Here is a 14,263-nt window from a genome sequence, read left to right on the forward strand (position 1 = left end):
TCATAGTCAGATTTGACTGAAAACACAAAAAGATCTGATAAATCTGAATGTCCTTGATTAACTTCAACACAGTAATCTGAGGTAACGAGCTCAACATGCTTCATCTTTAGGTTTGTTGAGCCCAGGTCAGTGAGGCCTACAGGCCACATACAACAAAGAAGATCTATGTTTGTAATGTTCATAGGAAAACAAGTAGATAAACTCTAGGATCTACTAAACCTATCTAGGATTTATAATCAGAAATATTGGAGCGGTTGTTTCCAACCAGGAACCCAAATGTTGTGAGCAAGAAATGAATACAATAGGTACAATAGGTTGGAGGTTGTTTTTTTTTTTTGGTGTGTGTGTGTGTGTGTGTGGGGGGGGGGTTCCTCTGGTAGGTGACCTATTAGAAGGGATGATAAGTGGTGAGGAAGGAGTTAATGCTTTAAATGGAGGGGAAAACCTCCGCCGTCAGGTCGAGGCGTCACCTTATGCTCCTTTTTGTTTACCTAAAAAAAATCAAACCTCAGATCTGGGACTGATGTGGTGAGCTGTGGTAAAGCCCCAAATCAGACAACCAGTGAGGTTTGTTGACTGCTGCGATCAGTGACCACGTTGTTAGCGGCGCGAGCGGATGGCGTGTTCCTTTGCGTTTAAAAGCTGAAGCGACATGTTTACTAACAGAACAACATACAAGATGGCTTCCTTGAGGTTGAGAAATGCAAATGAGCCGTTCATTAACGCGGTTCCTACCACTTTCCATGTGTGAGGCAACCATATTGGATTTTTGAGGTTGGGGGTTTGGAACCGTCAGCTTTCCGAGTCAAAAAGGGAGGCACTCAGGCCTAACAGGAAACTTGGAAATTCATAAATTAAATCAGGCACAGTCTGTCAGCGTGATCAAAGTTTAACACCGTGACAGGTGATAAATATGGCTCTGAAATATTAACTCTTAATGCAATACCTGCGGATATTACATAAAACAAACTGATTTAATCATTCAGTTGTGCAGCGTGCAGACTCCACCTACTCAGCACATGCGTATAAATGGAGCAGACCTACAGTGAAAAAGACCTTCGGCTGACAACAACCACAAATGATCATTGAGCTACAAGCTGTGACACATGTCGAGGAAAAAGGGTGGTTACTAAAAACAGCTTTTAACTTTAGCTTCAGGCTCTGTAGGTTTATTAAACTGTCAGTAATAACAATTTAAAACCAATCTTGCTCATTAACTATATATACTTCTATTTTACAGTGACAACATTTAGTGCTCTTCTCTTTTCTTTGTGTTTTTATAAACTACTGCGATTAAAGGTGGCTGATCATTCGACTTCCCCTGTTCACTTGTTCACCAAATATCTCATAAACCGAAAGTAATCGTTGGATGTTTGTTTACAACTCATTCAGTTTTTTTACAGTTTCAAGATGTCCTCCACAGCTAGCTGAACTTGTCAAACAAAACAAAAAAAGGGGCGATAACTTATTATTTCAGATATGTGGTAGTAGATGGGAGTCGATCCCAACACATACTCTGAGTGCTAACGGATCTTACGAGATCTTTGTTCGAAGCCGTGGCGTCAATGTTTGGAGTTGACCCGATTCAAGATGGCCGCCAAAGCCTAAATGACCCCAGCAAACACAGAATGAAACTCAGTCCTTTGGGAAACGCTAGTTTCATTGTGTGAGCGCCCATTAAATATGCACGTTGCTGTTTTCCTGGTTGTTGTTTCCCCCCCACCACTAATCTAACTACTTTTGCATATTTGTGCCAATCCTGTATCAAAACATTCAGCTCGTTCAGGATTTGGCTTTGGTATCTTTCACTTTTTCCAAAAAAATGTAACTTTATTTATAAATATTTTCCTCACAGAAATGCACTGAGATCTCTTCAGTGCCTTCAAAAACATTGTCCTCATTTAAATTTACTTCAGCATAGTTGGTCTTTTTTTGTCCTCTTTTGCTACCCTTTCTGCTACTGTTAGCTTTTAGCTAACATTTTGCTACTTTTAGTTTTTAGTTAGCTATCCTTTTTCTACTATAATTACCCTTTGGCACGTCATTTTTTCCCGTATATTTCTTGAGAATTTTTGCTAGCATTTAGCTACTTTTAACTTTTAGCCAGCCTTTTGTTACTTTCAGCTTTTAGCCAGTCTTCGGCTTCTTTGAGCTTTAACAACTGCAGTTTCAACTTCTTTGGCTAGTTTCAGCGCTCAGCATCAACGCTGCATTTTCACGAAAAATGACATTTCTCCAACTTGTTTGTTTATTGCTTATTTGTTTACAACTTCTGTCACACTGTGGTGTTAGTATTTGAATAAATGGCCCAATTAAACTTGACTGGCTGCCATTTTGTCTGTTCCTAATTTCCCTGCGCTGTTGAGCCACATGTCTTGTGGTGTGACTCATTCAGGTTCAATGAAGATTCCTCCAAACCATCAACCGTCAGATAATTGCTGCTACAGCTGCTTGTTTTGTCCTTAGGGCTCATAACAACATGGACTTTATTGTTATTATTATTATGATTTTAGTTCAACCAGACTCTGTTTACTCTGTAATAAAACATGAAAACATTACAAAATAGGATAACTGACTCTGTTGTGTTTGGCTGAGGTTCATATTGACGCTGAGTTCATCCCACTCGACAGGAACTCGTTCTGCGAGTCCCTCCACGAGCCAGGGTTGCCAGATAAGAAAAGGAGAACTGACGCCTTAAACAGTGCGGAGTGAGGGTGCGCCTTTTTTTTCAGAGGTGGTGCGTGTGTGTGTGTGCGTGTGTGTGTGGGTGTTAATTGGCAGCCAACATGCGCCCTGCCCAGCGGACCTGCTGCTCTGCTCCGAGGGAAAGCGCGTGAAAGCGAGGAGGACGAGCTGCGAAGAGGAGGAGAAGGCTCCGAACTCCAACTTAGATAAAAATAAAAAAAAATTAAAAAATGAGGCTTTCGTTTCACTGTTCAGCACATTTTAGTGCGTGCGTTCTGCTCCGTTTGTGCCTGACTCTCACAGCAGGGGGTCTGGAGGTCGTTAACAAAGACACACCTGAACTCATCTGCAGCCAGGTAAGACGGATTTCACGCACTTCAACAAAACCAGCTGCTGGCTGCAATTTATTAAAAAAAACAAACTCTGTTTATTATCAGTGTTTTATCTATGAGAACTGATATTTACTCTTGAGATTTAGCCTCTCTCTCCCTCACACACACACACACACACAAAGTGAAGGATCAAAGTTTAATGTTCATTACTTATTTACTGTTAAGCCTGACACCTTACCCTGCTGCTCCTTTTCTCAGGAACTTAGTTTCGTCTGAAAGCATGGAGCAAATGAATGTGCTGTCTGTGTTCACGACAACACGCTCAGACCTGTGGTAAAACCCAGGTTTCAGGAGAGCTTCAGAGCTTTATTTGATTTATTTGTTTATTTTTACAATACTTTTAGGGACAGCACATCTGTGCTGCTTTGTTGTGATCACACCAACAGGGCCAGTTTTCTTTAATAATCATTAAAAAAAACAAACAGTATTGTCACACATGAATATATTTCTTGAAATCCTAGATCAGATGATGAGATTGAGAGACACTGCTGTGATGTTTTGGAATAAATGATAAAATTCTCTGCGTAAAAAGATCACCATTGACCATTAACTCTATGCTGCTGGACTGACGGAGCTTTTTGTTTTCACTCGTCATGTCTTCAGGAGGATTGTCCGGTTTTCTGTACTGAAGGATAAATATCGTGCCTCACCTGAACATGCTTCTGGATTAAAATATTATACGGTAGTTGTGATTATAATACCAAACAGGTGCTGGTTACTCCGTTTATTTGTCACTTATTAAGATTCGGGCTAGTATCACTGATTAGGAGCAACAAATTAAAGAAAAATGAGAAAATTAGGATAAAGAGGGTTCAGGATTCACCTTTAAAGCAAAATACATTTATTTTAAGGCTTGATAAGGGTTGGAATTTGGTTAGGATTAGGGTGAGGGTAAAGGAATAGTGGTTACAAATCAGCATTCTTTATAAACATCTTCAACATTTAGCAAAATGTTAACGAGAAGTAAACAGATATGAAGTTGTAAGTATGTGGGTATGAAATGGTAACGCCTGACATGGAGGTACGAAGTGGCAAAAGAACAAAGTGACCCAAAACGAACATTGTTGGCTTTTTTTTGTTAAGGCAGTTCAGCCCTTTATCAGCACATTATATTATCTAATGTATGAAATAATAATTAACAGAGTAGTTACAGTTTATGAACAGTTCTGTTGGAGTTACAGCAATAAAAACTAAATCAACAACCAGGTAGTTTTAGTTGTAAACACTCGAGTTTCGCTGTTCTTATTGCTCTCTGACACGGTTTAATAAAACACAACACCCACGTGCCAGTGTGACTTTTTTTCTTAGACAATTATATTTCATTCTTTGTTTGTTTTTGTGCCCTGACAGTCCTTAAAGAAGCAGTTTAAACTTGGTGTCACGCTGATGTCGTGTTTCGAAAACCTGCTCAGTTCTGTGTTCATGTAGAGGGGGAGCGCGCCGACTTTCCCTCGTTTTTAGTTTCCGTAACATCCGTTTGACAAAGTGGGAATTCTAGACGTTAAATCTGTCATGCAAACCTGTCATTAACATGGAAAAGCTTCCCAGGGTCATTTGTATTTTTTAAAAAATGAAATAGATACACCTTCCTCTTTGGTTTCAGATTTAGTGTCTAAAAAAAACTTTAGAAATATGATTGATTTTAAAACAGGAAAATCCAATAACTCAACAGAAATTAATTTGTTTAAAGTGATTTGTTTATACTAGTTGTAGTATTTTTATGTGTGTGTTTGGTGGCATTTCATGCTCTCTGTTCATTTTTCTTCCAGGGTTTGACTAACTGCAGTGTGAGCTCAGGTAACACGATCAGAGTCGTCTGCAACAACAACAACAATGACAACATGACGTGTCTGCAGTCCGTCTAAAGTCAAAACGCTTTTGTGTTTTTTTCGCAGGCGCTCAGTTCAGCCAAGAGCTGCGTGAGCCGTACGGCTCGGTGAACGTTACGCAGGTTCGGCTCACGGCCGTTCTTTTTCTCTCCGACGACAATGTGTATGAACCATGTCTGCAAATCAACATCACTCTTAAAGGTAGCTTTGACCTTTCTGAAGATGGCCGTGCGTAGAGTGGAAGAGTGTAACTTTACTCTTAAACTGGAACATTTCATGCTTTTTTTGGGCACTGTATGTTAGTATACTCTGTAGGGAAGCAGTTTCACTTGACAGCGTGTTGTTTTTTTTAAGCATTTACTGACCACAGTACCGCTGTGTGTATTTGTTACAGATAGTTGTCCTGAAGGGTCGGGTGAGGATGACGAAAAAGAAGGAGGTATGAGAACAAAGGCCAGAGGACTGCACTTCCTTTCTCCCCTCTGAGTACTGAAAACATGAGCGTCATGTCGCGCACTTGAGTGTTTTTATATACCTCAATCTTTGTTTTCTGTCTTTGTTGTCTGTGTTGCAGCTCTAGTGAAAGTGGGTCTTTCCTTTCCTGGTTCAACAGTGATCTGGAAGGCAATTAAATTTAACCTGCGCTATGGTTCAACGCAGGATGTCCCACACGAGGTACAAATGGCCACATATAAGAAAGAATGACCTCATTTGTCGTCATAGTAAAGAGTAAATTCTCTTTGGGTTTATGGTTTTACACAGCAAGAAGTAATAAAAATGTCTTTAACAGGTCTTTAAAGTTTGGTCAATCAAATGCATTGATTACGTGACCATTATTGAGCAGAAGCACCTCTACAAAACTAAAATACTGTCAGTTTGGTGGTTGGAAATATTTGCGTGCCTTTTCTGGTATAATCACTTATCTTGTCAGGATCGTTTGTCCTTATGGGGACTAAAACCTGGTTCTAATACAGGAAAATTATCTTTGGGTTAGGGGTTAGGTTTAGGGTTAAGTGTGTAGTGGTAATGGGTACGGGTCATGGTTAGGCTACAGACATGAATGGAAGTCGCGTGTGTTTAACACAAGTAAGATCATCACCAATGATTATCAGTCTGTGAAGGGATTAAAGGCATTTCAAAAGGTTTGAAGCCTATTATTCTACACTAAAGAAGATTAGAAATGTTACTTTGACAGTGCACTGTTTAAAAACTGCCCAAACCTCCTGAACTACGACTCCGACTCACCAGGCCTCAGTTAGCATACTGAAAGTTCAAAACTCTTGAGCGTATTATCAGAAAATCACTGAACAGTTGAACAAGAAAGTGTTGTCATTTTAAAAGGAAAAGGACAGCACGCATTAGGTTTTTACAACTGAACGAAATCAAAAAAAAAAAACCTGGAACAATATTTTTCTTTGGGCGGATGAAAGCAAGGTAAAGTCATTCAGAATGCTCAGTGTCCCGTACAGTAAAATCCAAAACATGGCATATCATCGCAGGCATCTCATACCAGCAGTCAAATACTGATATGCTGTTGTTGTTTCGGCTGCTCCCTCCTGCACGGGTTGCCTCAGCCAGCGAACTTTGCACAAAAGATTTGACAGTTATTTTTTTTGCCAAATGCCCTTCCTAACGCAACCTGGACTCAAACCCACAGTCTCGGGATTATAAGACTGCGGCACAGACCGCCGAGCCACCGCAGCCCCAGTCAAAGGCTGACAGAACGACGAGAACTGGGCTTGACTTGCAGCCACAGGCCTTTAGACATCTCACTGTAGCTCCTGTTGACCAAAGCATTTTTGAGTCTGCTGTGGCATTTTTACTTCCTGATTAAACAAAGGACTCAGAGAGGAGAGCTGCAGGGAGTTTTAAATCATACGTCGCAACAAGTTGCTTAAAAATGAACTGTTTTACATCGTTGGATGGTCTTGGAATAGGGATATCCTCCTTCTAGAGTAAAACCACTGATTGTTATAGTGTTTTCTTATGTCCTTCAGACACCAGTGAGATATAACTAACACAACACTGTATGAATAGACAATGTCTTTACAGATGAACACGTCTTTAATGTTTGCCGACGTTAACCACACCGTGACACTAACATTGACTTTTTCTTCAGCCCATCTGACGTTCTCAACAAACATTTGTTCACCAGGAAAACTGACAATAACCTGATTATCATTTAAATCCACAGACATCTTAGGTTTTGTTTGTCACCAGTCAGACTTCTGCAATCCACCCTGTTATAATGAAATGAGTTGAAGAAAACACATAGATGACATATATCATACCGGGACAAATACATGACGAATAAGTTAAAGGTTTAGGACTCCTCGAGGGGATGCATATCACCTGCCGCCTTTCATGCCAGAGTTTAAAGCTGAAATAATCTTATGCTGAGAAAGGAAAGTTATCTCTGTTTTGGTTCAAACATGTAAACGACCGATCTGATGTTACACTGTCAGGACTCAGAGTCTATCACTGATGGCTGTCAGCTACTGCAGCACAAAATTAAGCTCAATATCTGTAAAACTGACTTGAGTTAGAGCCATTTTTGTGTGCGGCCATCTTTAATTGGGTTGGCTGCATGTGAAGGCAGTGATTACGTTCATTCAAGTCCATCCACTGGTTCGTGAAATATTTTGCATTTGTTGTAGTAGTCTACTGTACAGACGTCATAACACTGAGTGCTCGCTTTGCATGGAGGTGAAAACCCCCGTCTCCCCGTCCTAAGAAAAAAATAAACTCCTCCACAGGCCGCCCCCTCATCTCGAGGGGGTGACCACCTTTCAACAGTTGGCGTTGTCAAACGTCTAAAATTTGTCCGAAACATGACTTGAGAAGAATGGTCCCAAACACAGCATCAGAGCGAGCTGAAACTCCTCCTTGTGAGACACTGATAAGCACACTATTCCATGAATGCACGTACGCACTGAGAGCTCAGATGAATAGATCTCACTGAGAGAAGATCGTGCTGCCTGAAACGTTGTGAACAATCCACATGACTCGCCGGGATACCTGCCTGCGACCTTTCTTTTTTTCTGTTTCACATGACGCCAAAATTATTCAGACACGATCTCAGTCTCCTGAGAGTGAAAACAGTGAGGGAGACGGTTTGGAGCTAAAAACAAAGTTAGATGAATACATGAGAAATTATTTGATTTGGCTAAATTTGTCTGACGAATTTCTGAATGTTGAGCTGGTATTTAGTTGGCTAAAACCAATGGGAGAATTGGACAGAATTGTAGGTTAAACCTGCTAAATATTTGTCATGTTTGCATTAAATTTAAATAATCTTGAGAGCCCTGAATAAGACTTTGATTTGGTGAAGTGTCTCGTTTATCCTCAGTCTAGCTTAATTGTATGTTTTTACTGCCTGCCGACACAAAAGGAGGTCAGTAATGTAATTCCCCCTGCGTGTTCGAGTGTTTGTTAGCAAAACATCCCATGAACCAGTGGATGAATTTTATTGAAACTCTCAGAAAGTAATCACTGGATGTACATCTACAGCTGATTAACTTTTGGCGTCAACCCCATTCAAGACGGGCGCCACAGCGAATCGCCCTTAGCAAACATAAAACCGGCTGAAACCCAGTCGGTTTTGAAGGTACTAAGGTCAAATGTGGTGCGATAGCTGAGAGTCGTGCTGAACACACACTCTGAGCGCTAACTTCGGCATGCGGGCAGGTTTTATTGCGGGCCTGTTCTTGTCAGCTGTGTTTAAAGAACCGGTTCGTAGTGTGCGTAAAACTTCTGGTAAGTGAGTTGTACAAAAACGTCACAGGTTTACTTTTAGCCTTGTACATTTTCTGAGCACTTCCTCTTCCTTGATGGACTTAAAACCTCCTTCTGCTTTTACCTCTGGGACCTGTCATGAGGAGTGCCTGAAATCCAGACCTACCAGCAGGTTCTTTTTTATTATGCTACATTTTGGGATATCAGTCTGACTCAGAGGGACAAAGAACAAAAACATGTTGATTTTGGTAATAATTTATTAACCTAACCAGAGACCTAAGCAAACAAAGAACTAAATAAGTAAAATAACATAACAAGCCACCTTGCATGCCTAAATTGTAAACAAAGGTCCCGCAAGATCTGTTGGTGCTCAGTGTGTAAGTTTAGACTGACTCTCAGCTACTACCACACCGAATTTTAGTTCAGTATCTTTAAAACTGACTAAGTTAGAGACATTTTTGTGTTTGTTAAGGTCGATTAGGTGTGACGACGGTCTTAAATGAGGTTATCTTTAAAAACCAATCAGTAATAGATGTACATCCATGGATTATTTTCTAAGTTTCATTAAAATCGAACGTTTGGTTCATAAAATATTTTGCTAACAGACAAATACACACATACACACACACACGATAAATGATTGCCCTCCTATCATGGCGGCGGGCAATAATGACATATATTCTATCCATCCTGACATGTTTATCAGATTACCTGTTATTTTAGGGATTCAAAGTTGACCTTTTCTTCATATTTTCAGCTGCTGTTGACACAGAAACTGACTAAAGCGTATTTTGGCTCAACTGTTGTGGTCATAGCTCTTTCAAAGGAAAAGGAAAAAGTCCAAAATATCACACTTCCAGAAAATGGTGAGTTAATGAGCTGTAATCTGAACAAACCAGAGAGAACAACAGATCTGTCAATAATAATATTACAATAATCCTTTCTCTTTCTTTCAGTTTGTGTCCCAAAGCTCAATGGGATTGAAGCAAAGTGTAATGGTAAGAAGTAAAAGTTTCAGTGTGAAACATCTAAAACAATTTATTGACAGAAATATATTCATTCCTGTGTCTGAGCGTCATACTGCACCTTTAATAACACGTTATGAGCAAGTCATAAATCACTTTACATTTTCTTTTGTCAGCGCAGCTGCTAAAAACATTTGAGGAATGATTAGGCTTTGTTGGCATTTATGACGACTAACAGGCGCCTGTCTTAGTTCCCAGGCTCCATGCAATAATCGAGGACGGAGAAGTCCGACTTAAACAAGAAAACGCCAACTCCAATCAAGGCGAACTCTCCTATCTGATTGTTTGGGATGGAATATCCAGAAAATATTTCACATGGGTCAGTGCGCTGATCTGTTCAGACCAGTGTTAATGCGTCAGGCACGATCAATATACATCTGTGTGTGTGTTCCTACATACATGTAAAACCATTTTCTCATCTCTGCAGCCCAAAAACAAGAGCGAGATTGTTGTCCCATCTGAATTTATTGCACCTTGCCTGTGCTTCCAGGTAGCTGGCAAATTAAATAACAAGAAAAAAGATACTTTTTTTTTTTTTTAAATAAATCATTAGTAACACATGAATATTTTGTTTACAGGCGTGGTGGGACGGAGAAGAAAGGGTGGAATATTGTCCTTTCAGACATCATAAAGGTAAATGGGAGTTTCTTGTTGGGTCAGTTTGTCTGCAAAGTAGAAGCGGTTAAGCCTAAGTGTCTATTTTTATCCTCCCCAGATGCCTTCGAAAGAATGAAGCACATCATGTTGGTGACAATGGAGGAGGCTCCGTCGAGGAGGGACAGGGCGGAGCTGATCTGGAAAGTATCCTCCCCCTGCAGACTGAAGGGAGAGGTGCAGCTGTGCATGAAAGGTCTGACGGGGAGCCAGTGTGAAAAAGTGGTCTCCAGGCAGGAACTGCAGGACAGCTGGGCTAAATCCAACAGCATGCACTGGGTAAAAGGAGCACATATTCCAAATGCAAACGCTTAAATCTGCAGGAGAACGTCTGTATTTTTAATCACCTCGTTGTCAAAGACGATTAAAATGAATAAAAAGGGATTTTTTTGTCAGACAGAAAATTGCTTTATTGAATCCAGAGGTGAAATCGTCCACACCGAAGTGAAAACACTTTGTTTGGTGGATGACAGCCTGAGGTTAATGTATTCATCTGAAAATATTAAACTCATACAGAATTTTTCATTTATTGTTGACAAAAGTTAACAAAAAGAAAGAAATTAGGAACAACATATTTATCATGAAGTTGTCTTAAAATCTCATCTTAATCTAGTTTTAATTTTAGGTCCTTTAATTTAGCTTTTATTCTTGGTGATGTTTTTCTCCTGTTTTGTTCTTATATTTAATTCTTCAACTTTTATAGCAAACAGGATTGTTCGATGTGCCACGGCAGCCTCTGCTTTGTGTGCAGGTAACATTTCTACTTCCTCTTAATACAAATGTAAAATTATATAAAACCTTTTGTGCTTCCTATGCACACTGAATAAAATTCTCCTGAAACTTTTTTCAGGGGAAACTGGATGGAATGAAGTCATTTTCGGAGCCCTACTGTCCATTTGCAAGTAAGACCATTAATTGTTATTCAGATAAAGAAAAAAAACAAAAAAGCCTTGTCGTTCTTTATAAAAAGCATCATGTTTTATTTTTCCAGCCTCTCGAGTGAGATGGATCCTGCCGCTTCTCATCGGATTACTGGTGATATGTTTGGCTATACTCGGAGCGTATTTAATACAGGGAGTCCTAAAAGGTGAGCATATTATTTGTGCGTCACTGAATCTCTCTAACACTTTCCGTGAAAACATCTAACATTTAACTCTGTTTTCTCTTTAGGCTACGTTTGGAAATGGTTGAAAGAAGATGATGTTAAAGGTCAAACATCCAGCATTCATTCTATTTAGATTAAACACTTGTTTTTATTGCTACTTTACACGCCTAATAAAAAAAATAAAGGTCTTATTTTGCATCAGTGTTGGTAGATTCTTAAAGGAAATTCAGAAGGAACTTGGAGATTTGAACTATGCATGCAGGGAAAATGCTTTTTATGGCTTTGCAATTACAAAATACCTTGTTGCAATGCTTTATTATAGTGGAAAAAAAAGATTTAAAGTAAATTTTTTAAATGGGTTGTATTTTTTGATTGGTTCACAACAACTTCCTATCCATTCTGCACTGTGTTGAATCACTGTTTGATTAAAAACCGCCATAATAACGATTTTCTATTTTCTTTCTTTCCAGGCGCAGTGGGTGGTAGTCATGTGGTGCTGCTGTATCCATCTGATGAGGGGAATGATAAGCGTCTGCCAGGGCTGCTGTGTCACCTGGGCTCATCCCTGCAGTCCCTGGGCTTCACCGTGTCTCTGGACCTCTGGAGCCAGGCCGAGCTTGGCGCGCTGGGCCCCGTGCCGTGGCTCCACTCGCGTCTGGACCGGCTGCAAAGGCAGGGGGGCAAAGTGGTGTTGGTCCTGACCCAGGCCACCTGGACGCGGGCTGAAGAATGGGGCGCCCGCTGCGACAGAAATGGACTGAAGAACAGAGATGCGGAGGGAAGCTACCCCCCGTCTTCGCGCCACGTGGATGTCTTCAGCGCTTCCCTGAGCTGTATCCTCGCAGACTACCTACAGGGCCGCGCTGGCGAGAGGTTCATGCTGGTGCAGTTTGAATCCCTCCCACCCCAGCCGCCAGGTGGTCTGCGGCCTCTCCCGCAACTCTTTTGCGGACTTCACGTCTACAGCCTCCCCTCCCAGAGCCTGGGGTTTCTGACGGAACTCGCCGGCACCAAGAAAATGGCCTCTGCGTCGGCCAGGCGGAAAAGAGCGGGGGGCCTCAGGATGGCATCCCGAGCTCTGGCACAGAAGCTGTCAGGGTTCACCGCCGGGACAAATGTCCTTAGACTTGCTGGGGTGTCTCAGGGTTGCGTGCGTGTGGGAGTGGAAGACTCTGGGGAAACTGTGCCCTTAAAATCATATCTTATCACCCCCCCGTCCAGCCCAGAGACCGACCCTAAGGTTGGTGAAATGGTATGGATCTGAAAGCTGCAGAGGGAAAAAGGTCCAGATGATGAGCAGCTTGTGATGGCAGAGGTATCTCATGGGATGCAGTTTAGCTAATCTCTCTCTAAATAAAAAAAAGACCTGTAGGGGTGTGTGGTAGCTGTGGAAATGGAGAAGTTGTGCACATTTGCAGGCAGTAGAACAGCTTGTTCTAGTGATACACTCCTGGTTAATAAAATTTGAGCCACTGCGGCTTAAGGGAAATGAAAGCATTCAACATGGAAATCACACACTACCATATTAAAAGCTTTGAAAACAAAGCTCTGAGAGCTTTAGAAAATGCAAAAAGCCATCTATTTTCTATACCTGCTTTATCCTGTTCAGGGTAGCCGGGCAGCTGGTGCCCGGCTACATCAGTCAATGGGCGCAACGTGTGGGTCTGTCACAGCGCCAAGACAGGCAACCACAACACACACAAGGTCAGTTTAAACTCCCCAGTTCACCTCACCTGCATGTTTTTGGACTGCAGGAGGAAACCGGAGTACCTGGAGGAAACTTGCACATGCACAAACTCCGCACAGAAAGAACACGGAGCTCAGCCAGCGGTGCTGCCCAAATACAGAGAACATCTCAGTGAAGGACATTGTTCCATTTGTTTTAACCCTGTTTATATTTAAACTCATGTGCATAATGATTTTCCTGCAAATGTAGCGGTCACTAAAAATCCTGAAATATGTGAAGACATTTTAAAAATGACATCTTGTATATAATATTACAGCTCTGTTTGATACGTATAACATATTGTTGGTTTGTTTAAGTAAGGTGAGTTGTTTTTATACTGTTTTGTGTTTTATAACAGTTAAAATGAGGTTGAATAAAGCATTAATTTGAACTTACTTGTCTCGTTATAAAACATTACTTGCTTATGTTTTTGCAGAAATTACTTTTTTTTTTCTAAATTTAACATGTAGTTTAGGTCAAATCAGTCTGTTGCGCCATAAATTGATGTGCTCTGAGAGCTCTCTCTGTAAATTTGACATGTTTAACCCCTAACCTCATAATGGATTTATTTTACATTACATTTTGCTTGTTAAAGTGTTAACTCAGGGGTTTACAAGCATCTCCAACTAAATAAAATTGGCAGTGAGCCACAACATTCACTTGACCCTTAAAATTAAAATAAAACAATTTATAAAGTTTAATTATATTAAATACTGTACAGTTAAATACAGTAGCTTATGCTGCACTCTGGTGTTTATATTTTCATATTTCAGTGTTGGCACAAAGAAAAGAACCAATTCTATACAAGAGAATTTACACAGAAGTAATTGTTTCATTCTGCAGGAAACCTTTTTTAATTTGCGCAGAACTAATTTTTTATTAATTTGTGGAAAAAAATATGAAAATTAGCAGCACGCTTATCTAAAAAATAAAGTATTAAGCTGCTCCATACTGCTTCAAGAAGTAGTGATCATAAAAAAAGACCAGTTGGTTGGTTATTTAATACTTAAATACTCTTTATTTGACTGAACAGGTTAGGTGACCAGGCTTTTATCAATCAGGCCTTTTATTTATTTTTTTGATGCCTTAAAAACTAGTAGTTTTCATAAAAT

At 40.4% G+C, this 14,263-nt stretch overlaps 1 protein-coding gene across 1 annotated transcript; it reads left to right on the top strand.

Annotated features, from left to right (window-relative positions):
* The first annotated feature begins 2,709 nt into the window (after window positions 1–2,709).
* On the top strand, window positions 2,710–13,546 carry wu:fl23c11. Its single transcript, XM_017409393.3, has 16 exons — window positions 2,710–3,041; window positions 4,847–4,874; window positions 4,973–5,107; window positions 5,301–5,345; window positions 5,481–5,581; window positions 9,399–9,507; window positions 9,598–9,639; window positions 9,858–9,985; window positions 10,094–10,156; window positions 10,245–10,299; window positions 10,382–10,599; window positions 11,024–11,071; window positions 11,171–11,222; window positions 11,312–11,407; window positions 11,491–11,529; window positions 11,896–13,546. Exons 1-16 carry the CDS (start codon window positions 2,916–2,918, stop codon window positions 12,687–12,689), a joined length of 2,079 nt encoding a protein of 692 aa, XP_017264882.1. The 5' UTR covers window positions 2,710–2,915; the 3' UTR covers window positions 12,690–13,546.
* The last annotated feature ends 717 nt before the right edge of the window (window positions 13,547–14,263 follow it).

This window comes from Kryptolebias marmoratus, linkage group LG8 (assembly GCF_001649575.2).
Source record: "Kryptolebias marmoratus isolate JLee-2015 linkage group LG8, ASM164957v2, whole genome shotgun sequence".
Lineage (NCBI taxonomy): Eukaryota > Metazoa > Chordata > Actinopteri > Cyprinodontiformes > Rivulidae > Kryptolebias > Kryptolebias marmoratus.

Bases quoted from the DNA above. Each gene is read 5' to 3' on its own strand.
- wu:fl23c11 (XM_017409393.3), top strand. From the start codon at position 2,916: ATGAGGCTTTCGTTTCACTGTTCAGCACATTTTAGTGCGTGCGTTCTG. The intron at 4,875-4,972 runs GTAACACGATCA...TTTTTTTCGCAG, and splicing joins TAACTGCAGTGTGAGCTCAG to GCGCTCAGTTCAGCCAAGAG. The intron at 11,072-11,170 runs GTAACATTTCTA...AACTTTTTTCAG, and splicing joins AGCCTCTGCTTTGTGTGCAG to GGGAAACTGGATGGAATGAA.